This window comes from Echinococcus granulosus, assembly GCF_000524195.1.
Source record: "Echinococcus granulosus chromosome Unknown EG_S00055, whole genome shotgun sequence".
In the NCBI taxonomy this organism is placed as follows: Eukaryota; Metazoa; Platyhelminthes; class Cestoda; order Cyclophyllidea; family Taeniidae; genus Echinococcus; species Echinococcus granulosus.
Window position 1 is genome coordinate 355,775 of NW_020170435.1, and position 24,599 is coordinate 380,373.

Here is a 24,599-nt window from a genome sequence, read left to right on the forward strand (position 1 = left end):
CTCACGGAGATTAGGAGACAGGTTTCAACATGTTGTCGACATGACTAGGAGCAAACTGGAGGTACGGCGCGTGTGAACATGACTGTAGTACCTGGGTGGCTCCATTCTCGTGCAACGACCTTGGTACTTTCAAATTCACCACCGCGCCGTGAACGCAAGTCGTATCCTGGCCTTCCATCGAGAGGAGAAGGCAATTAATCCCAAGTGTCAAATACGCGCCTGGTTGATTACCATCGGTCCTACAATTTCTTCACAATGCTCCTCAAACGAATGGCCTTCGGTCTATCTGAAAGCAGAGCCATTTAAATTAGCTCCACACAGCCATTTATTTTGAATATTTTTGTCCTCCCCACCCAGTTGTGGGTTCCATTGAACCACTAGAAATGTGAATAGGGCATCACTTCTTCGCGTAGTTCTCTGAGTCTTCAATTTGACAGTAATGCTTCATAGCTAGCGTCAAGGAATTGATGTGCACAGTTTTGAGTGACTGCTTTTTTCTTCATTTTGTAGTCTCTGGAGGCTGTGTGCACCCATGGTGCTTTTTTGATGCAAAATGCCCCATCAGAGACTGCGGAACTCCTAGATGGACTCTGTTTTAATCCCAGTAAGTTAGCCGTTTTGGCAGCCCTCTAGCAATCTCGTTCTCATGTCGTGTTTTATTTCTTTTCCTTTTTATCTGTTACAGAGGGTGGACGTATAAGCGCTTCGCATTTCATCAAAATATTCGTTAATAATCGCCTCGGCCTGATGAAATTTCTCGAGCGCTACATTGAGGTAAGGTGAGGGGGAGGAAAAGTGGATCATTTCCCAAACCTTTTATGCTCATGCTTTCTTTGGTCCCATCAGATTCATCATCTTTTCTGTTTGGTAGTTAACAGTAACCACTCCGAGCCCCTTAATGATCGAGGCCTATTTGGCGTATCGGCAAGTCGTGGAAAATAAAGATTCCACGTAGTTAAATGTATATGGTTACAATATCTTTCCCACTCTTCTCTTGAGTGCTATCTCTGTGATATCATCCCGTTATTTCTTTGTAAGACCTTGAATTACTCCTGAAGGAGGTAATGAGACATACGATTTGGGATACAAAAGATTGGATGGCTGCGGGGAGGGCGAGAGCGTTACGACACCATGTTCTCAACTGAATCCGTCATCTCTTTTTCAACAGTAGTTTTGGGCGCTTCCGGTGATCATTCCTCAACATGTGGCTGGTAATTTGAAAGCAATCTCCCAGTATTCAGGATCGAGAGTCACACGTTAAGTTACCATAGAGGTGACAAGACATTAGGTCACAAAGCCTATTATGCAGACGGCTCAACACGTACGACCTCTTCTTTGCGACCTTGACTGCGAGGATATACTGTCTTACTTCTCAAGGCAATTCAAGGCTCTACAGCGAGTGGTTATGTTCTGTATTTGGTTACTTCCAACTTCAGTACTGTTCACCCGTTTATCTGACATATTTTCGACTTCATGGAGCGTCATAGACGCAGACGCGGCTTCGACAGCTCGTTTGTTAGGGGCCTCCACAGATCCACGGAATGTGTCTTCTTCTATGGCATTTGGGTAGGGCTTTGTATACTGCTGACAACAACGCGGAGGACCCGAGTTATGGAGTGCCAAATTGGCTGGCGGCATTTGGGGCTGCAGTTTGATGTTATACTTAGGACTACCTAATCAAACCCTCTTTCATCTTTTGTTATTTCAGAAAAGTACATCCACTGATGCCTCTTTGACAGATGTGGTTGAAACCCTGCTAGAATTACTTCTTCACGAAGTCAACGAAGTTGCCTCCAATGAAAGTGCTAAAGACAAGGATTCCCAACTGGCTCATCTTCGTGGCCTCATTATGCGCCTCCTTGAAGATCCTAAGGTAGTTCGGTTTTCAACTTGTTATTAGGACTTGTCAGATCCATGCAATTATTTATGTGGATATATTATTCGCCTTATCGGTATGATACTATCTATTTTTGCTGTCTCCCATCTTCCTCCCCTACTTTTTACCCCACCCTCATATCAGTAGATGGTCTTTTTTAGCTTTCCGACTTTAAGAAGTGGGCTTAACCCAATTCAGAAGGTGAAGAAGCTTCGCTTGCGTGACGTTTTGAGCCGAACCGGTGGTAGCAAAGCTTGCTTCGCGATGGATGACCCATTGATAGATACATCGCCTGCCTGAAGACCTCTTCACAATAAAGTACCCTGGATCAGGGTGCTACTAACAAACTTAAGTAGTGTTTTTCGAATGACATGCGTCAAGTGGTTGACACCTATATTAACTGAGAAGGAAAAATCGTGGCATTTAGGACGCCAAGTAAATGAGAGCCAGGTGACGTTCACTAATAGATGACAGTAAGCCGGAAAAGCTATCAATTTGCCCTTTATTTTTTTCACGTGCCGCGAATTTTAGCTTGTGTCCTGACTGACCGATTTGTGACGAGAAATGCCTTTTGTGTTTTTGTATTTCAAGCCTCTTTGAGCAAACGAGCGCATTCGTAGCGGTTATTACCAAACGATCCATTATCTATCCCTTGCAGCGGTCTGTGCCTCCTGTGTGTGATTGTAGGCGGATAGAATTGTTTACTTAGTGTTTCTTACAATTAGGGGTGAGATCTCTCCCCCTGATACGGTACATTTCGAGCGTGTGTGAGAAAATCAGACTCCGCAGAAGCAGAACAGAATGGTAAATTAAAATCAGACCTCACTAGACTTCAGACTTTGGGATGGGAATGGGGAGAGAGAGAAATACTGCCTCGTCTTCCATAATCCTCGTGATGAATGTTATCTGTTTGCGTCATTGACAATTGACACTCGGACGTTCACTCGAAGAGGGGTAACAGAAACGGAAGCGGCAATAGTTAGTTTTACTTGGTCTCTAGGAATAAAACCATTTGCAAAAGCTAAATCCCTTGCTAAATTGTGCCTCGCCGGAGGAAAGTGTACTAATTGAACTTGCTCTAAAAAGCGTGTCAACTCAGCTCTTCAGTAAACACTTCTGTCTGTCTCCTTCTCATCCAGGAAGCAGCAGTCTGGAGTGGACGTTAAGCTGATTTTGTTTTTGACCCAGCTACAAATAAAAGGCGCTTTTGGATCAGTCCATTTTTGCTCCTTCTCTCCCCTTTCCTCCACTCCCCCCACTGATGTGCGAATGCATTCGCAATTATCCACTTTATTTTGTTTGAATGTTTGCACCTTTCTCCTCTCCTTTGATCCACATTAATGCCCTTTATCTCTATTGCGAAAACAGGAAATGTAGATTTATTGACACAGGAAGCGTTCGTTCGCCCACCACCTCTACCGCTCTCACCGCTATCACCTCGTACTATTGCGAAGTATCAGGCCGTTTTGGCATAAAATGCACGTTTTAATGGCTTTGTTAAGCTGAAGTGTTCTAAAGACCAGTACTTTTTGAAGCCCTCATTTTTAAACTCTCATCTGTTAAAGATAGCTGCTATCCACCTTTTGCATACCCAATTGACCAAAATGCGAGCAACTGGTGGTTTTCCGTGGATCTCATTTTACGTCCCCTTTATGAACTCCATTTTATTGCTCAAGACAGGGCGACGTTCCACACTGAGTGTGTTTTGTTATCTGTGGGGAAGTTTAGCCTCCTTCTGTGCTGTTTAAGCATGGTAATGCGATCAACGGCTTTAGGATCGTTGTTTATCCAGATTGGGTTTACTTACCAAAGTACGCAGCATTCACGTCCCCTATAGCCTACCCACAAAAGGGCAATTAAAAAAGGACTTTCACAGAATGCTGTGGTAACCGAAATCCTGGCGAATGCAGCACCCACGCATTTCCAGCAATATCTACCCACTAAAAAGGATTTTTTGTTCCTTCGAGTTAAGAATGTCAAATTGTGTCGTAGCCTTTTGCACTTGTGGGGCGGCGGACTTTCTCATGATATGTTTAGATGTGAACAAGCACTACTCCTCTTTTCACCATCGCCATTCCCCAACTTCTCGAGTACTTACTGAATAAACTTGACACATTCTATGTGAAAGGCGTCATTATTTGTTCTCGTGTCGTAGATTAGTTTTCTCTTTCTGGGCCAATTTGAACCCATGGATTAAGTTTGTTTCTATCCTCAAGATCTGTCATATCGTCATTCATTGGCGAAAACTCTGTTTACAAATAGTTATGCCACTCTCGCTCTCCGCTTCAGGTTACCTACGATGAGGGCAAAGCACTCATTCTGTGCAAACAACGGAACTTCCTTCCCGGTTGCCTGTACATTTGGATGAAGAACAAACTGTAGGTTTCATTACGTTCCCTGCTTTAGCTACTTTTAGTCACTGATGGAATGTCAAATCCAAGAGCATTTTTGGAACAATCAGGAATAGGGCTAGGCTATGTGAGAGGTCATCCTGTGAACTCTTGCCCCGGAATGGATGCTTTAGATTTGGGCGATATTTTTGAGCAGTGGATTCCCTGAAAAACTAGTTGTTCTAGTTGAGGAGTGCTTGAGGCAGACAATCTTCCACACGAAGAGGGCTGTATGGCGGGGATTTCTCAGAAGGGCAATTTGACTTATCATTGTGCATATCCTGAAACAAATTCCTGCAGTTTTAGCCATCCAGCATAGTCATTCTTCCATAAAGTTTAGTAGCCAGTCAACAAAATCAGGTTTGTTTTGCGCTGCTACTAATTCTTTGAAGATGTACTGAGTCATGCAAGTACGGAAGTAGACTTGATATCAAAGTGGGTAGGGGTTGGTGTGGTATCTATGGCGCCGGGAGAGCTGAAGATCTCATCTAGTTAATCATCAAAATGTCCTACGTATTGTCAATTTTAGGTACGATCAAATCATGGAGCACTACATCTTGGAGGACAACTTTGAGGCGATTTTGAAGGCTTGTGAAGAATACGGGTGGGTGTTAAGTGCTTCTAAGGGCTTTCTTTGTGTATGTAAACAGGATCGCTACATTTTCATCCACCGATCTGATCATTTTAGGGACGAGGTACCCTCCCTCTGGTTTGAGGCCTTCAAATATGCAGCAGATAAACCGCAACTTGGTGAAAAGCTGCCACGGCTTCTATCAGGTGGGTGGTCTTCCTTAATCATGGATGCCGCTTTTCTATCCTGGCTGCGTGAATGAGCATTGTCTTGATGGCTCTGACTACTGTCGAATAGTGCTATACTTACATCTCCATAGCTTGGTGTCCTGATTCCCACGTTTAATTCAGGAGTTGCAGTGAACTACTTGGAATCTCTCTTACCTCTCATCTTTGATATTTTCTTCTCTTTACTGAGTTTAAGGTGGGCTTCTTAAACTCCCTTTAAAGCTCACCTCTAACCGGCCTCCTCTAAGGTCATTAACGACGGCATTCCCTTGTCGCTATCATGGAAAGCGATGAGAAAGTTTATCCAACCACCTGATTTAAATGGCTCCCCTTATCAAAGGTCGTATGTCAATGCAGCGAACAGGTGGTGATTGCATGGAGGTTGGAGAGGTAACATCGAGTGGGATATGGAGAATGAAGCAGTATTTTTCGCTCCCTTTCCCCCTTGATTCCTCTCTCCCATCCTAAAGTGGGCCTTGAGATAAGGTTTTATCCTCTTAGTGGATAGGTCTCATCCTCAAATGTTTGACCTTCAGCAATTAAGCAAAGCCCTGTGAACAATGCCGTCTATAATCAGCCACACACGGCCGCACAGGAAGTAGTTTCCTGCTAATGAAGCGGTGTCTTAGAAGTGTTGGATCTACCAATGGTATGTTGGTTTGTCTTAAGAACAAGGTGTTCATCATTAAGAATTAATCAACAGACAGCCTAGAAAATGGGACTAAAAGAGCTGGAAAATAGGTTAACAGTCTTAGTGGAAGACTATTTTTACCAGGTAACTTTTAATGTCAAAGAATAGAGGATCTTTCTTATGCAGTGCATTTACTTTGGAGTTATTCACTGTGAGAATCTGGGTGGCCCTATCTACTGTTACACTTCTCAATACCTCTTTTCTCTACCTCAATTTGCAAAACCGGTCAGCCTGAACCACCCTCGAGCTGTACCGAAACCCGCACCACCTATTCTGATCATTTATGGAGGGAGATTTGTGGAAAAAAAGGCCAATCTTTTTCCCCTCCTTAATTAGGTGATTTGGTAATTAGCTCAACTTAATATTTGTTTATGTGGTAAATAAAAAAAGGTATTTTTCTTTTTTGATGCCCCACAATGACGGCTTATGGCACATCAATGCTGCTGACACACTGTCAATCACTTAACTGGATGAAGTTTTTCCCTCTTGTGATAAGTGTCATTTGTGAAATATTGATGGTTGATGACTTGGTGGGGAAGGAGGGAAGGGGAAAAGGCACAGAGAATGCTTTTTTTTCTCCTCTCTTGTCCAAAAGAGCTCCAAGATGGGATATACTCGAGGAAACATAAAAGGTAGACTCGTTTGCGTCCTCCCTGGTTTTCTCTGTGGTCGCTTTTCCGATTAGGCGATAATAAGGTGATCACATCCTCTGCATTCGGCTTGGTACTACTGAAGGTTGACTGTTTTGCCAATGAGCTCATAGAGTTAATGCTTAACACCCATTCCCTCCTCGGTGCCATCTTGTTCTCATCTCAATGCTGCCCCCTAGCTTCTCAAAACGTCCAAATCGAGATGTCAAAAGTTGATCTAATCTCGATAGCCCTCCTATTGTGTACCTTCTTCTATCACATTTGGTTGGGAGGTCACTGGGTAACGAAGTGAGAAAGTTTGTTCTCTTGGGTACCATTAAATGCGGTTCCGGAGTCATTTCGAGGAGTTGCAGAAAAGTCCAGAGGCTACAAGCATGATTAGGCCGCCAATCCTGAGTTGCTGATCGAGATCCTGGAAACCAAAGATCTCCTTCCTTATCTTCTTTTGAGCGCCCTTTTCATTAGTGCTCTAGCTATACATTAATTTTGGTTTTTCTACTCAATCTGGAAGACACCTGATCTCAATATCTCCTTCTTCAGCATCTGCGTTTGCGTCCCCTTTATGCATTACATTGAGGAGGGGAAGTTGGGTCTGCTCACCAATCTCGAAGGCCAGCGTATTTTACTTTTTTTTCCCACTTCACACGTCTTTTTTTTGCAGAAATTGAGTCTCGTAATTTGGCATCTCCATTGGTTGTTCTTCGGCTCCTGACGTCACCAGATGCCGACAAGTGCCACACTCTTGGTAGCGTCAAGGTAGCGTTTCTTTTTTTGTTTTTAAATCTCCTTACCACCCAAGCAACCACCATAAGGACCATCTGTTCAACTGTACTACTTGACTATTTTTTTGTAAAACGGGCGCTTTTTTATTACATGTCTTACAGATTATTTGACAGTTGTGCCTGCCTATAGTCTCTCCATCAGATAAAAGTTGTTGCGAAAGTACTGGGAGCATTCACGCCAGACCAGGCCTTTGGGTTTCATCAGTTCTGGACAAAGAACGTATCCAGCGTTTCACTGCTACCTTTCCACGAAGTAGCGTCCATTTTGATGTCACCGGTGGCGAAGGCTTCGGCTATATAGCGTATGCTAGCTTATCTCGATTGTCTGTGTTGAATTCACCTTTGTTCCTGTAGCGAGAGCTTCCATAAGACACCTAACTTTAGCCAAGCATTGCACAGCTTGACTTGTTTGCAGGACCAAATGATCTTCTGTAGACAAGACTGGGTAGTTGCACTCTTCCTCTGGAGGAAAAATTACTTGTTTTATCATGTCACACTGCTGTACACACCCACTTGTCGGTGGATGGGTTTGCGATGGCACTCAATGTTGGGTGTAGCACCACGATAACCGGATGCGAAGTCCCGGTCTGGTCTGAACGACCCCCGTATTTAGACACATCGCCTGAAATTGATAGTTAATTATTTACAAAAGCCATCAGACTTGCAAAGTCTCTAAAATAACACCCACCCGCCCGCACACACACACATACAACTCTTAACGGACGCTTAAAAAGAGGCTGTCAGAGTACACCGAAACTCCACTTTTTTGCCCATTAAAAATTGCAGTCATTAAGCTTTTCTGATCCAGTAATAATTTGTAGTCTACGTTTAAAAGTACTCATTACATCTTGCTCGGCTGTGTTGATTTGTAAATCAACCAAAAATATGTGTTTTACTGCCTTTCCTCTCCTCTCCTCTCCTTTCCACCCCTCCCCTTCCCCCTTCCTCCCCGCTCTCTATGTGTAGTCAAGTTGACGGCCGAAGGAGGATAAAAAATTGAGCAAACCCACTTATTGCTTCGATCATCTTCATCACGAACAACAAATTAACCCCTGTGTTGGCAGCTCTACTTTCGTTTCCACGTGTCAAAAATATCCCCCAAGTTAGTTTGCTAAAGAGGTATTACCAGTCATTTCTGGAAGTCCAGATGATTCAATCTCCTCTCATCACCAGGGCTATTTGAAAGAAGTGCTGATTTGGAGGAGTTGGTGCTGCCCACTCATCTACTGATGCAATTACGATAATTTTGCTGGCTGGATAGGGAAGGGGTTCAGTTTTTTGGTTTAATTTTTTGGAAAAAAAACAACTTGGCTGATTAGGATTGTTAGAGTAGAGCTAATTTACTCTTGTACTTATTGTCACATTTATTCTCTACACAAAAGGCCTACTTCTTGCACTACCTCGAGTCAGGCAAGGAGAAGGTGGAAGCAAATGAGGCAGAAATGCAGCGTCTGCGAGAGGAGACCTTACGAAACCGCGAAATTGCTCGACAAAGCAAAACCAGGTAGGCGTCTTACCGCCATTCCTCCTTTCCTAATCGACCAAATGGATAATTGGACCAGTCATTTATTGCTCAAATCTCCTATTTTTTGGAGACATTGTGGAGTTTATTTGCTACCTAATGGCATTGTAAAGTGTGCTGCCCTGGATATAATTTGCAAATGTACAGAAGAGCTGACTTGACGTGTCACTTAGTTCCATTCACTTTAAGGATTGTTCCTTTCACAGCAATTGGCGCCTTGGAAACAATCTACAAGTCAGAAACGCTGACTCTTTGTCAAGGCAAGAGTTCGTGTTTCGCAGTAAATTGCCTCGACAATGCTGACGAATCCCGGGATACGTTCTCTCTGTGAACTGTGTTGGGGCGAATCACTAGCTCAAGATGTGTTGACTAGTCACGATGACATTTTCCCTAAGCCAGACCTATGTAGTTGCATTACAGAGCCGCTCTTCAACATCCGTTCCCCTTCGTCACCCTCTTCTCGTTTCACTTACATCCAGCCGCTTGTCTGGACTCCGTTCAGCCAATAGGAACGTAAAGGGGGGGGGGTATCAACTTACTTCCCTGTAGGGCACGTTATTGGCTTGATTTCCCGGAAGTGGATGTGGCTTCAATATATCTTTTATTTTAAGTCTGTGTGGGTCCAACTCTCCATAGATTGCAACTTCCTGCTTTGGCGTTTAATTTTCGGCACCCGGATTTTTTTTGTTACGTTCCCTGTAGCTATCTGAGAGTGGCATGATCAAAATCTCATACCGCCAAGACGTGGCGGTTAAAACCTACAGAAACGGAAGGGCCTGCTTTCTTATTTTAAATTCAACCAATTAGTTTGCTGTACAAGTCGTTGCAATCAGTTATTAGAAAGTGGTGAAGAACACATGTCACATATTTGTGACGCTGGAGTAAGGTAAGAAACTGGGTGGAATGTGTTAGTCAACTAAAGAAGCAGTTGAGTTTTCCCATTCTTCTTGGCATTATCGTGCAGTGATATCGTCAAATATGGGTAAACGTGAGGGTTTTTTCCACACCATTAATCTAACTGTTATTGTTATCAACTAGTTGCCACATTGGTTGCTCTCGGTGCAGACGCATCAATCCTACTGCTGTTAACACTACTGTGACCTTGTAAACATTTGTGGATCGTCCATCAGTGGATTAAAGGACACCACAAAACCGGTCTTTTTAGGGAGTAGAGACGAAGGAGGGAGGGGAAAGGGGGACAGGACAATGAATAAATTATTTTTCTGGACTTACAAGCTTGGTGTCCACCATCACTAAGCAAAACAATTACTTCTAAGGGCGCAGAAAATACACTTTTATTTACATAATTAACTACCTACAAAACAACTTTGGCGGAGAATAATTTGTCAGTAGAACTGTACCATACTAGGAGCAGTCTGTGGAGAGCTGTCTTGAAAACAAGGATGCGTTGACCTTTCCGAATTGCAAATCCTCGTGCCTATGTCCTGTTGCTTCCACCCTTCTCACGGCATGTGTGCGGTCTACCAGTTCTTGTAACGGGACGCACACCTCGTGCCTGTACTCACCTCGATAGCACCCTTTTTTATTAAAAATTGGTAAGAAAAAAACCTTTAACAAGTTTTGTATTTACATTCCATTTCTCCTTCTTTTCGTCAGAGTGAAAATTTTCCAACAACAGAAGTGTGCCGTCTGTAACCAGGCGTTGGAGCCGCCATCAGTTCACTTCCTCTGTGATCATTCATACCATAAGTCGTGAGTCTGCTTATTCTTTTCTACGATGTTTTCACCAACTGGATTGTTTGAAGAGACCGGTGCTGGAAGTTCCATTTCAGCATCTGTCAGGGATAATTGTTGATGTGGGGGAAGACATCAAAGGAAGGATTAAAGTGTTCTAGCGCCAGAGGCATTTCTTGTCCCTTTCTTGCTTTGGGGGTGGTTCCCGACTCCTCTGCTTTCGTCGCCTCGACAGGGGCATGACAATAGTACAGCGGGTCTGGGTCATGTTAATGGAGTTGGTTGGAATTTCTGAATATTGTCAAGGAATCCGTCAGAAAGCATATTCCCTGTCCCACCCGCTGATCGAGTGACCGCTTGCTCAAAAGCCATGCGAGTTGAAAAGTGCTGGAGATGTCTGGGATCCCAAGAATTGTTTCTCTTTTGATCTCCCAGAAGTTTTTGGAACGCCCTAGGCCGACTCGAAACTCGCCCCTTCGCCCAGTTCCCCTAATTGGCCAATATCAAAATACCCTGCTTCTTCGGTAGTCGGATACTAGTCACGTAACTCATCCGCCGGTGGGCATACTGAGGTCCTTGTCTCTTTATTCATCCAACTGGATCCATGTCTTGGCACATCCCCTCTTTAGGCAATTGTAACTATTTCGTTTTTCCATTGGATGAAGTCTTCCACAGTCTATGGACTGGGGTCGCTAATGTGGCACACCTGTGTCATACCTCCACATTTACTGGGGCATAGCTAATCTAGAGGTGTCTTTTATTCCCTTTACAAAGGCCTTGGAAATTTCTTGACGCCATGATACCGATGTGACGGCCAACTTGTGAAGATTCCAGAGGCCATGCAGTTAAATGTCAAGTTAAAACAACTTTTATAATATATTTCTGCACTAACTAAATATCACATATGACATCTTTATTTCCCACCACCTTTCTAAGTGGTGAAATTCCCAATCTACGTGGAACCATCACCCAGCCTTTGGACATTGTTAGCCAATCTGGAGTTCTCATTAATCGACGCGTCTGTGTTGAAGTTACGCAGAATTTCAGAACCCTTTTTCTCATGCATTTTTGGGTCTTTTTAGGTGCTTCGATACCTACTCCTCCGATGATCAACTTTGTCCGGAGTGCGCGCCTCTTATTAGGTAAGTAGTGAAACCTCCGGTTAATTACCGCCTCCCTACTGCTTCACCACAAAGCAATTAGGTAGAGTTTTCGGTACAGCTCACTTCAATACCTTGTTCTCATTTGTAAGTGCTTGTGAAATATAGGCAAGTGGCTATATTCATGCATCATTAAGTGTAGATATACTGCATCAGTGCATCGACACAGTGTTCTCCTGTGGCCCCCTACTATCTCTCCATCCCAGAAAGTGTCAATGGGATTTAGTAGGTGGGATTCGGACTTGTCTTAGGCTAAGGCGAAGGTATGCTGGTGGAATATAGCATCTCGTTCAAGACGATTCTCTCCGCCCCCAAAATCCAGAACTATGTTGCAATTATTTGGATTAACTCCAAGATTAATATGTCAGAGTCATTGGAATCTCTTCTAACGGGAGAGGTAAAGTCGTGGTTGCTTTGTTTTTACTTCTTTCACTTGGGTTATGAAAAAAGCACCGTATAAGGCAAACCTTCTGTGAAACACCTAGGATAGGTAGGACTAGTGAATCAGCGCAAAGAAAGTCAACTCCAACTTCATCTCGGAGTAAAATTGGCCTTTGAGAAGGTGTCATAGGGCAGTTTAGGATGGCAGAGGTTCAACTGTTCTGTTGCGAATCCTCAAAGCCCCACCCATCTTTGGCAGTTGTCTTTCTTCTCCGATGTTTTTTTTGGTGTGGTGACCACCTAAAGAAGTCTGAAGTTTTGTCCATTCCAATCACTAAATGCATTGTTTGACTTGGCTCTAAAGCCTCATTGCTTTGCTCACACAAAGGCGACATGAGCCGAAGAGCTCTGTCAATTAAACTTCCCATTGGAGGAAATATCGTTCTGTTGTACAGCCAATAGGAATATTTTTCTCGTCATCGACTATGGCAGAATTTCCCTCGATCCGCATTTAATGTACCTGACACGAAGCTAGTAGATTGGCAACAAAAAACGAAGGCAGTCTCCTCCGCCTCTGTACTGAGTTCTGCCAATACGAAGGGATGGTTTATCAAGGCGCTGTCTGGAAGGCTATGTTGCAGACTAGAAGTACAAACCACAGAAGCCGATGTGCCTCATCTGCCAATTAGCCTTCGAAATTTAGCATTTTGTAATCAATCCCTGCTCCTACAAAAGGGACAAAAAAGAAGCGGAGGAGGGGGGAGGTGGAGGTTGGACCTACACCCCACGTGCATCCCTCTGCACAGCTGTCATTTTTCCATTCTACAAACATCTTAAATAGACGTGTAATGGTTTTGCAACACGTGTCTTTAACAAACAACCCTTAAGAGCAATTAATAATTTGACTTTAATTCTTCCCCCTTTTATTTATCAAATTAATTTAAATTTTTCCTGTATGCAACGTAGGAGGTGACACCTACTGGTATCTAAGCTGAATAATCAAGAAAAATAGGATCTGTGGAAAAAGGAGGATCTTTAGTGTACGACCAGGGTGCGGTATCCTTGTCCGGTATTTTTGATGGCCTTGGCCTTACCATGGTCATGACTCCACATTAAAGTGTCTTTGCCTAATGATGACCAAAAGTGCAAATGGGAAAATGTGCTAGAATGTCTGGGTCACTCCAATTCCCAGAAGAAACGTCTGGAGCGCCGAAATGGGGGAAAGCCATTTGGTTCTGTTGTGGAGGATCCATTACCCTGATATTGCTACCATTCCTCTAAGATGAGCGCATTTGATGTGGTGTAGAAATGTTTACTATTGTGAATGTCCTGCATCCATTCCCTCCTTTTTTCTGAGGTATGGAAGTGGGTGTAGATCCTCCCTAATGTATTAGCCCAGAATACGAGATTGTGGCAAATGATTGTCAAAAGTCGACGTGGCTTTGATAGCCCGTTCCGTTATTCAGCCACACTGTAGTAGATGCTTTCAGTGACGTTCGTTGCTGGGATTCGCTTACCGCTGTCGCAAATGTACTGCCTCCCCTTTTCCTCCCTCCTTCCCCCCACGCATGACTAGGCCACCGAACTGGTGCAAGAACCAAGGCAACAGATCCTGCCCATTTAGTTGCTTTTTTTGCTAGCTGAATTTCTCCTCCGTTAAAGAGATGCCGGACGTTTTTGGCCTCTACCAAAAAGAATACCTCTCTTTTAATTTGGCTAGCTCTTTGTTGAAAGAAAGATGTTACAGCAAAAACATGCCTACTAAAGTTGATATTTCATTTCCTTCTGCAGGTACTTAGTATTTATGCTTCCTCTCTTGACTTTTTTTCTCAACTCTTAATTAAGGCGAGGGGGTGGCGGGAGGGTGAAAGAAGCCAGCTAATTTTAACTTCACTAATTGTATGACCAACTTTGTAGGCAATTGCTGAGGTTGTCAGCCAAAACACATTTATGTACAGTGAAATTGACTCCATAATCCTCCCTGTGTTTGTCTGTCTAGATGAGCCTCAAAAATATCCGGTCCCTTTGCCTGCTTTTTAAGCGCTTCCGCCTTCCTGTCCTTTATCCTCCCTCTCCTCCTCCTTCCTTCTCTCTTGCCATTTTGTACTAAATTGTAGACGGGTTGTTAGGGTGTATAAGTACACTAGTCCTTCTGTTTGTATTTTAATCCACCAGGTAGGATTATTTATGCTTCTGCGTGTGTGTTTGTCTGGTGTTACACTACTACCCCTCTAATATGTAATCCGAAAGGGCAAATGCCAGGCAGTCATTAACCTCTGAATGATTAAACACCTCAAGTCTCCTCTTATAAAAAAAATGTTAAAGGATGACGTTGTTCTCGAAATGTCCTGTGAAAGGAGGTAGGGGGTATTGGAGAAGGAAGCATGCGACCAGAGGCACTCAAGAGTTGTACTTCACTGGTCTTATTCTTTCCAACAATCACTTTTTTTCGATAGAAAGTGGAGCATCGTGCTCTCCGATTGACACAGATTGTAGGTATTTCTTCAGGCTCGATTTCGATCTACTCAAAGGCGATCTCTCCCTCTCTCTCCAGTTGTGGCGATTCGGTAGTATTTACAAGTTTCCACCCATCCATGAAAGGTGTCCTCCTTCTGTAGTGCTGAGGCTTAACATCCAGTCATCCAATTTGAAACTTTGTTATCATCGAGACTCAATACGCTTACTTCCTACTTCAATTTAGCGCTTGGAGTCCTTTTTGAAGTCGGTATGGAAGAAGGAATAGGGGGGCGCTTGTACCGTCAAAGATTGGCAAGTCCGAATATTCACTAGCTCCCTCTTGTCATTAAGCTGGCTAGCGAACATCACAAAGGCTGGCAATCTCACATGGTAAATTGGCGTGTGGATGGACAGGCAAACTGGTACCTTCTCAGGTGTCATGGAATCAGATGTCTCTCTCTCTCCTCCTTTGAAAATTGTAGTTAATATTTCTGCCTCAGGCTAAAAACCACCCTAGAGGTCGTACTATGTTCTATGGGAGTACTCCATCAGGTAGATCTCAATGGCTCATCCATTCACTTCCACTCGACAAACTTCGTTGTAGGGATTCATTGTCTTTTCCTGTGTCAATCCCTGTCCCCATTTAGACGACATCACGAAGATTTGCTTGTCAGGAAATTCTGGTAACCTTTGTTGACACTCCCTGATTCCTGTGTCTAGTCGCTTATTGGTGTTAGCCACAGCTTCTTCGAACGTTATGAACGGTTCGCTTCGTGCTGAAATAACTCAAGGTGGGGAGTACCTTCTTCGGTTCCTCTGTTATGACCTCTGCCTTCTGTTAGGTTCGAGGTCACTTATGCGACGCAGTGTTTGGAATTAGGTTTACTGGAAGACCAGGAAGCTATTACCATCTTCAAGATGAGCAGTGTAACTGTCGGTCCGATAAGACGGGGAGGAGACGAGGTGAGAAGGGAAGCTAGCTGAGTCCTCTATGATTCCATGCCTCTCTCTTATGTTCTCATTCTGGGGGAGGGAGGTGAAGTGTTGTTCCCTTCCCTCCATTGGTGGAGTTATTCTATAGGAAAAAAAGAAGGGGGAACTTCGATTAGTCCTGGTTAAAGTAAACACTTCAAGGATAAGGCGGCCAGCCATTTTGTGCATTTCACTGCCCATTTCCACTCGTCTGTGAACAAATAAAATCGCCTTAGATGTGAATCTGCAAGAGCGCAGATGAATTCAGTATTTGAAGTTTCTTTGTCCCCTTCCTCCCCCAGCTCTTTTTTACTGCTTGAAGGAGGCAGAAGGGAGGAAAAACCCGACGTAATGTGGGTGTAGAGTTGATATTTACCCTCACACCATTGGTCCGGTTATAGAGAGTGGGGCTGATGGTGATGCTCTAAAAAGTCCATAAAACAGCCCATTTGCCATATCCGACTAAGACAGTTTAAAACATCTGCACAAATGTGTTTTTTTCTTGGTGTTGAATCGTGATGGAAGATGTAGAGTCAAGCATTCAGATGACCCAAAAAGTTTGTGCCATTTGAGCGTCATACCACGGCATGGACGTCGGTCTACTGCGACTGTGGAACTCGATGGTGTACAAGAAGAACTTTTCCAGTGGAATGGTAGTTCTATTCGTCCAAGAAAATGCTTGACCTCCCGATTCATGACCGGAGGACATCGTGAGAAGACTTTATAGGCCAAGTTAGGATCGGACAAAGAAGGAAATGTGCTAGCTAGGCAGCAGCCAGAAAGAAAACTAACCATCCTCAGCAGTCGAGTTTGTGCATTCCATTCGACAGATGTCTTCATTCCTCACTTGGAGGTTTAATTAATTACTTACCAAGGGGTTGACACTGTGATGTGTTCAGAGGCATTGGATATGACATCCTTGACCTTTTATTCGTCATCCGTGTGAAAATGCCTTTTTAGGCATGACATTCCTGATAAAAATGTCAAGTATGCTAAATTGTTTTATTTTTTTAAATACTTCCACATACACACACACCCTTCAACGACGTTTCAGCCTTCAGGTCACTTCCGTGGACTTGATAGACCTTGATGGTCTCAGTCCAGGAGGCCTGGGGACTAGGAGCCACCAAAGTGGTGGAAGAGCCACGAAGATTGCTAACCATGAGTGATCATCCTTGATGCTCTTTGTGGTCACTCTTCTGCTTTGGCCCCCATTAGACAAGAGTTAAGTGAATTGTAGGGCAGGAATTGACAATTCCGATGGATTGTTCACCCAGTCAGTAGGCCTATTAGAATCGTCTTCCCCGAGTCTTGTCTATCCTCTTTCGGCAGTCGCTCTCCGTTGTCATCTTTGTCCTTCTGTATTAGGTTCACCCTCCATCAACACCAATGTGACCCCTTCCTCGCCTTCCAATTCATCACAGAAAACAGGACGGGCCAGCGCAATCAACTGTTACTCTTTGACAGGTCATTTGTTTGTTTGTTTTTTGTAGACGCGGTTTGATGGAAGCCAGTAAAACAACTTCACAGTTGCCTACCATGGCTTCTGCCGATCTTTTGGCTGAGCTAGAACAATCACTCAGTTTGGAGAAGGTGAATCTCTCAACCACACTCAGCAAAGCGATTGCAAAAGGTGTTGCTTCTCAGCCGTCCTCTATTAGTGTCACCAAAATCGCTTCACAACCAGCGAAAACACTTCCATCCAAACCTTCGCTACCGAAAATACCTCCTAGTACTTCATCCAAGTGAGTCCTTCATCACAGTGAAGTTCTACTCTACTGCGAGAATGGAATGCTACAGTCCAGAATACGGGAGTAACAACAGGCTCACGTGCTACGGAACTGACCAATTCAACTATCGCATAAAGAACGTGCGTCACGTATATGTGACTCCGGTAGACCCGAGAAAACTTCCACAAAACTTTAAGATTGCAGGTCGTTTTCCTCCCCAGTTTTCACCATGAAGGCCCATTTTTTCCATCGAGATAGTTTGCCCCGCCTCTTACTTTGTCTCTCCACCAAACTATTTTGAAGGTGGCACAGACGTAAAGGCGATGGCTTCCAAACTATACCACACATACTAACAACTATCTCCGTTAACAATGCATGACAAGACCCAAATATGTCATTGACCTATTCAAAAGATGAGCCTGAACTGTAGGTGCTGCTCGGGGTGGGTGGACAATGTGAGCCATCGGAATAGGCATACCCCTTGTCACCAATGTCACCCCTGGGTGTGAGTCACCTGGGCCCACGGCTAGGCGACAAGTGAGGAGGAGGGGTGAGCGGTGGTTGAGGGCAAAGTGCTACGCAGTGGTTGAGTTATCGGCTCACTTTTGTCTTGCTCTCGGTACCCCTTGACAGTGTCGGAAGTTGTACGGCTTAAATAGATGGGCGGTCTATCATGTACCCAGTCACACTGGCATTGGTGGCATGGCTTCGTAGAGGAGGTACCTTCCAGACTCATGTGTTGAATGAGGTGTCTGGGGAGGGCCTAGACGCGTCAGTAACACGTAAATAACCAGAGTTCGTGTCCTGCAGATAATTAGCCTCCACAGCACCGCTTCTCACAGCCAAAAAGGGTATGCTTCCCCTCAGACGACATAGACACGAGTATTCGCATACATGAAAGGTGGCAGAGCCCACTTGAAACTTGGAATGTCTGGATGCATTCCCTATCTACGGTGTAATTTTGTCACCTGATTGGTTTGTTTGCCTTCCAGAACTTTATTTGATGACTTGCCTGCGGCAAAAGCCGTGTCGCTGGGTGATTCAGGTCGCGGTGAAAGTTTACCCAGTGGAGTGAAGCAGCCATCAGCGCCATCCGTCGGCTCCACCATCGATACCGGTGTTGTTTTGCCAACTAAGAAGGTCTCAAAAGTCGCCTTAAACCCTTTCGGAGAGGACGATGACGAGGTGGAGGCGGATACAGCAGGCAAGAGAGTGCCAGAAGTGACAGATGAACCAGTGGCTACTTATCCACAACACCTCAATCCCTTCTGATCTCTCATTACCTTTCCAATAGTGTGAAGTCTTTTCTTTTGTCATAGCTGATACCATGATTTTACAACAACGGCTTCAAAAAGATGGATAATTGCTGTCGATTTTTACATTTTCTTTAACAAGAAGACTATTTTTCCCCTGCTTTCATCTCACTTTGAGACTGCACTGCGAACTCGTCAAAGGTGACTTAGAATGGGTCTTTGACGGAGGGTGGGAGGGAGGTTCCCCTCTTTTCGACTAAACAAAAGACGTCGCTTTCGGTGAGGGATTGAAAAGTACTAACAATGACTTCAAAACTGAAATCCACTGTTGGCTGCTTCCCACGGTTGGACTCCTTGTTTGTTAGCCCCAACTTTCTTCTCTCTCAACAGCGGCTTTCGGTAATGTTTGACCTGAGTAATGTCATCCATATTAATTGAACAGTCCCACCCACGTGTCTATTGACTGGTAACAGTGAGCTTCAAAGCCTATCACTTTGTCATCATTTGGGATTGTTTTTGCCTCTGTGTGGTGTGGCAAGACTCTTCCCTAACCGTCTACCAACAACGGGTCGTATCTTTTTAGCCTCGAAGCTTAGGTTAGTCGCTTTCTGCCCCTTTAATAGGAGAGGGTGTCTTGTTTTAGTTGCAGCCCCGTGGCTTGGCAGTTTTTCAAACTGCCAGATTGCGGGTCTGCGCAAATCAAGTCACCCGCTTTACTGAATCACTTCAAAATGTCAACGCGGTTCATTTTCGCCGATTTGGAGATCCACAGTAGATGCTCCCCTTCTGTTGCCTCAAAGAGTGACATTGAGGCGATGATCTCACCCAGTAAGGTGAGTGGAAAGCAGCGGCGGAGAGAGGGCTCTCTGTCATGAGTATAGAGAAGACGCGATAACCTCTTAAAGTGAAACTGAAACCACGGAGACTAGTTTTCTCCCCCCTACCAACCTTCGCTACCAACGCCGCCGTCTACTTTGACGCGCACTGTCCATTATCATTTCACCCAGTCAATTAACTCTGTTTCCCATAAAGAGCGTGATGGATAGTACCAATTACTAGAAAGTTGCTTTTTTTCCCGAAAATCCATGCCAAATATTTCCTAATTCTTAAAAGATTTGAAGGCTTTTTTGGAGGAATTTTTCTGGTTCAAAGATATAAAATATTAAAAAGTGGCAAGCAAATGACATTTTTGAATAGCTTAAGTGTACACTTTTTAGTTGAGAGTGAAAAAAAAGTAGAGTTGAATTTGTTCATTTCAATGCCAAAAAATTAAGTACTTTCATGGGCAATAGAATCTGTAAATTGTTGATTAATCCAAAACAGCTTAAGGGAAAAAATCCTATACTACTTATGATAAGGTCTATACTACTGAAATAGCTAGATGAAGTTTGCCAAAGACGCTTTACTGCGTGGAGTTCGTCCACCCTTCAATTGCCATCAGTTTGCCATCGTCTGCTCAAGCCACATCCTAGTAATCCCCTTCCCCCGCCCTTTCAACAGACATATCCTAGACGTCTAGCCAAAACTGGGGACGAGAGGGGAGGAGGGGGAAGGAAGAGTGGACGGTTGGACGAAAGGATGGAAGGAGTGAACTCAAGAGGTGTCAAAAAATCTGTCGTTTAACTGGATTTCAGTGGATTTCACCGTTCGGATATTTTACAGCTTGCAGAACCTCCTTAACCACATTCTACGCACTCTTAAGGGGAAGTCAATTTCAAAAAAATATTCTTATTTTTTTTTTGAGAAAAAGACCAACTGCTCTATGACTTATTTATTTCCAAGTGCTTATGACTTTTTGACAGCCGAACGATCATTTGCTCGGTTGGCAGTTGACGTTGGCACTAAATAGGTGCATTCCGTTGGTTAATAAGTGAAAATTTACCCCACTTTTCCCCTTCCGGATGGAAGTTGTGAGTGTTCCAGGAAATGCAGGGGAAGGCGATTCGGGGTCTTGTGTAGACGACTAACACTACCCTACACATCCTGCAGTGTCATACGTGTCACTGTCAGACTGTCAAGGCTAACATGTTCTTGTGGTTCTAATGGCCCCTCCGAGAACCCAAGCAACTTCCAATGTTTTGTGGCCACCTCATCTGGATATGACGCTAATTGGTTCAGCAGGTTGACATTAGTTGTCAAAAAATGCGTCACCGCACTTTTTTGACAGGCGCTTCATTGGCTCGTTGTCAATCCGGCTTCGGTCTATTGATACGGTACAGCTGTCACCAGAAGACAAACCCTTGAGAGGGTGGTATTGCTGTCACCTTGTCAGCCTCAGCATTCGTTTTTTCCCTGGGGCATTTCCGCAAGCTTCAAGTGACTATCACCCTTTCCTGACACCATCAGACAGCGGACAGCTAAGAAAGGGAAGTGGGAGGCAAATGGACCACGCTACACCTGACCCATCCCGGTGCTACTGTTGTCTGCAATTCCACCAGACTTAATCCCGAAAATTTTCCTTTTTTTTCCACTGAAACTTTCGTTCTCGTCCAGCTCTCCTGATTGGCTAGCAAGATAATCAAAGAATGTTGGATTGGAACCAGTTTGTGGCCTCGGTAGTCATTTTGCGGTCATGTGACTCACCCACTGTACCTCCCACCCCTTCCGCCTAGGTTACTCAAACCGGTCTTTCTGCCCATAGAGGTTAAGAACCCGACACGATACAAACTGCTGGTAGTCTGCAACAGGTCATGGTTGGTTTTGGAGTCGGGGTGACTAGGGCTAGGGTCGTTTCCTTCTAATCAGAAGCCCCTCCAGACCTTCTCTGCAAATCTCTCGTATTCAAGAAGGAATCAGACATTTGTGGCGACTATCAGCCTTCTCAAAGCAAAATCTTCCCATCCGAACCAAAGTGACAACTACCTAGTGACGTTGATTTGACTACCTTTAAAAAAGCAAAAAAAAATTGAACTGTTTTAATGCATTATTTGGAGAAAAAAGGTGTCACATTTGAGAGCTGTAACATTTTGCGTGACAAGGGAGGCAAGTAAGCGAGGTTGATGTCGGGGAGGTTGAAAAGATCCGCCAAATCATGACCTATCTGGGCAAGGGAGGGGAGGAGAGGGGAGGGGAAAGAACCTTAGCCAAAAGGTGCCCTAGAACTTGAGATCAGGCCATCCACCCCAGGATTGGACATTTTTCTCCCTTAAAGTTTATCCACGTCTCCCATGTGATCTCCCAATAATCCCCCCTTCCACACCATGGCCTCTTTTAAGGAATGACCTTGAAAAGGTCAAATGTTCCTCTCTATTTTGCCACGCTTAAAATGGCGATACTTTTTTAAAAAAATAAATTTTAACAACTGACAAGATTACTCATGCACTGTCACCTTAATGTCCTCACAACAAATTCCATTAACACTGGATAGGAGACCTCTCACCTGTCGCCAAACCGCACAACTCCCTTGCACCCCCCAACCCCTCTTTTTACCCCTTCCCCTTGTTGAAGTTGTTTGGTCATTTTATTACGAAAAAATAAAGTGGTAAAGTGGTCCGGAAGGGATAAAAAAGAGGGGGTAGTTGGGTAAATTTTTTCCTTGTCTTCAAAAAGCTGTGACTGTGACATGTGCTTAAGGCGGTCAAACTTATTGATCCGCCCATCAATCGATTGTGTCATTACTGCCACTGTCGCCACCGTGTTAAAGTCATGGTAAGTTCGTTTTATTTTTTGTTTATTTTTTAGGAATATGTGTTTTTTTTTTTATAAAAAATATACAACATTTTAGAGGGAGGTAATCTCTATCCACGTTGGTCAATGTGGCGTACAAATTGGGAATGCGGTTTGGGAGCTCTACTGTGCCGAGCACGCAGTCTCCAACGAGGGCTCCTTGTTTGAGCAGCCTCATGAATTGGAGTGGGTGGAGACCTTCTTCAACATCTCCGAACAAGGTCGCTATGTTCCACGATGCCTGTTCGTAGATCTCGAGGCCTCAGTTATCGGTTAGTTGGCATATTCCTTAGGTCCTTTCAAGGAACCTTGCCAAGAGTAACTCGTTTCCATTTTTTTCCCTCCTCCTCTTTTCTCCAGATGAAGTTCGAGTTGGTCCTTGGCGTAAACTCTTCCATCCGGATAAGTTAATTACGGGATACGAGGATGCCTCCAACAACTTTGCTCGTGGATACTTCACCATCGGAAAGGTGCTGCTCTCTCCAGTCCTGAATGAAGTTAGACGTACCATTGAACAGTGTGACAGTCTTCAAGGCATTCTCTTTTTCCGCAGTCTTGGGGGTGGTACAGGGGCCGGTTTGACTGCAGCTCTGTTGGATGTTCTTGGAGACTATCGAAAGTACACTAAAGTGGAAATACCTATCTATCCATCACCTTCTCTGTCCACGGCTTTGATTGAACCCTACAACTGCCTTTTGGGCGAACATTTCACCATGGAGGACTTCAACATTGGCCTTCTTATGGACAATGAGGCTATGTACGATGTGTGCTCCCGCTTCCTCTCGTCCAGCTACACCACCTATACAAAGATCAACCGACTGGCTGCTATTGTCTGTAGTGCGGTTACTGCTTCTCTACGTTTCAAGAATGTTCTCACTTCGGATCTCAATGTGATGCAGACCAATCTCATCCCCTATCCACGCATTCACTTTCCTTTGGCCAATTTCGCACCTATCCAATCAACCGAGAAAACCGCCTATGAGCCCTCCAAGGTGGTGGAGATAACTCGTGCTGTATTTGAACGGGAGAACCAGTTGATAAAGATTGATCCCACCTATGGGAAATTTATGTCCTGCACGCTGCTATATCGAGGCAATGTCAGTCCTGGACAAGTTTATGTAGCTCTAGCAGAGATGAAAAGTTGTCGAGGCTTGGAATTTGTGGATTGGTGTCCTACTGGTTTTAAGGTGAGCATTACAAGTGAGACTCCGGTTACTCGATGTGACAGTGGAATTGGTCAAACCAGTCGAAATGTTGTTATGTTGGCCAATAATTCGGCTGTTGGACAAGCATGGCAACGGATAGTGCATAAATACTATATGCTCTACTCCAAACGCGCCTTTGTCCACTGGTATGTGGGTGAGGGTATGGAGGAGGATGAATTCAATGAAGCCCTTGTCAACATGACCTCCTTGGTACGAGACTACGAGGAGGTGGCAAGAGACTCTGCCGACACTCAAGTGTGCTAACAAAGAAAAAGAAGGAGAGAAAAAATATAAAAAGAAAGCAAAAGAAAATCCACCTTTCTGTCCTGTTCTTTATTTGTCTCCTCTTTTGCCTACTCACTTGTCAATGGAAAAAAAGGAAAGGCGAATGTTTGGCCAATATTGAAAAAGGCAACTCTACATAACCCCCCTGTGCCCCTCTCACCCCTCCTGCCTGCATACCTACCTACCTCCCTCCCCCACCCCCTCCCTAACCCCTTTTCTGGCGTTTAAGCGCTCGCGATAGCTATGTATGCTTCGCTTTTATGTTCCATTTGGTCAACATAAAATTGACTTATATGCGCTTCATGAACAATAAACATCCCTTTTTCCTTCTCCATCAGTTGGGTGCTCCAAACTCCACGATGCCTCCTGAGAGGGACAAACTGACAGACAGACAGAGAAAGCCTTAGACTCCAAAAACTGCCACCGATGCTTAGAGGTATGTAGTTACCTTTGTTTTTATCTCAAGTCCACTTCTCAGCTATTTGCAACAGTCTTCCACACATAGGAGGACTATCGTCAGCAGAACACGAAAGATACGCAGGTTGAGGGTGCATATCAAGGCAGCTTATCCTTCCACCACCGGTTACTCCAAATTGCTCTTTCAGAGTAGTAGTAGTAATGACTTACTGCAGATCTGTAGCATTCTAGGTAGCTACACAGGGGCCAGGAGTCCTCGAGTGCCACAAACAGCTGCATCGTGCTCATAACAGTTGCAAAAGCTCAGTGGCTTAAGACCAGAGTCAAATGCTGAGCATAGACTAACTAATTGGGCACATTGTGGGAGAAGTAGTGAATCAAGGAGCAGCTTACATTCAGCCAGGGTACTCGCAGTGACCTTTACACGTCTTTCACTGACGTCACACATGTGTGACGTATGGAAGATCTGCGAGATTCAAATAAAAAACTAGTTCTCTGATGTTGTCAACTAAATACATCACTCATGAACGTCACAGAAATGGAATAAACCACAGCTGTGGATGCTCAAAATTGAGATGACTCACAACAATTTAACAGCAGAGATTTCTTGCCCACTTTTCTCAACCTCAACTCTGGCGCAATAGCCAATCACTGAGGGCGATATCAAGT

The 24,599-nt window shown here is 44.3% G+C and overlaps 3 protein-coding genes across 3 annotated transcripts; all 3 read left to right on the forward strand. All coding sequences in view use genetic code 11, as the record gives it.

The window, feature by feature from the left end:
* Positions 1-40: 40 nt before the first annotated feature.
* Positions 41-10,426, forward strand: EGR_06354 (Vacuolar protein sorting-associated protein; the record flags this gene model as incomplete). The annotated part of the gene is made up of 11 exons (XM_024495603.1): positions 41-61; positions 89-280; positions 511-604; positions 686-774; positions 1,709-1,873; positions 4,166-4,254; positions 4,796-4,870; positions 4,955-5,043; positions 7,067-7,161; positions 8,570-8,691; positions 10,327-10,426. The coding sequence occupies 11 exons, from the start codon at positions 41-43 to the stop codon at positions 10,424-10,426; spliced, it is 1,131 nt and encodes a 376-aa protein (XP_024350001.1).
* Positions 10,427-16,913: 6,487 nt separating this feature from the next.
* Positions 16,914-18,376, forward strand: EGR_06355 (hypothetical protein; the record flags this gene model as incomplete). Its single annotated transcript, XM_024495604.1, has 2 exons — positions 16,914-17,119; positions 18,097-18,376. The coding sequence occupies 2 exons, from the start codon at positions 16,914-16,916 to the stop codon at positions 18,374-18,376; spliced, it is 486 nt and encodes a 161-aa protein (XP_024350002.1).
* Positions 18,377-19,088: 712 nt separating this feature from the next.
* EGR_06356 (Tubulin alpha-1C chain) lies at positions 19,089-23,920 on the forward strand (the record flags this gene model as incomplete). Its single annotated transcript, XM_024495605.1, has 5 exons — positions 19,089-19,190; positions 21,931-22,005; positions 22,082-22,295; positions 22,384-23,483; positions 23,852-23,920. The coding sequence occupies 5 exons, from the start codon at positions 19,089-19,091 to the stop codon at positions 23,918-23,920; spliced, it is 1,560 nt and encodes a 519-aa protein (XP_024350003.1).
* Positions 23,921-24,599: the final 679 nt, after the last annotated feature.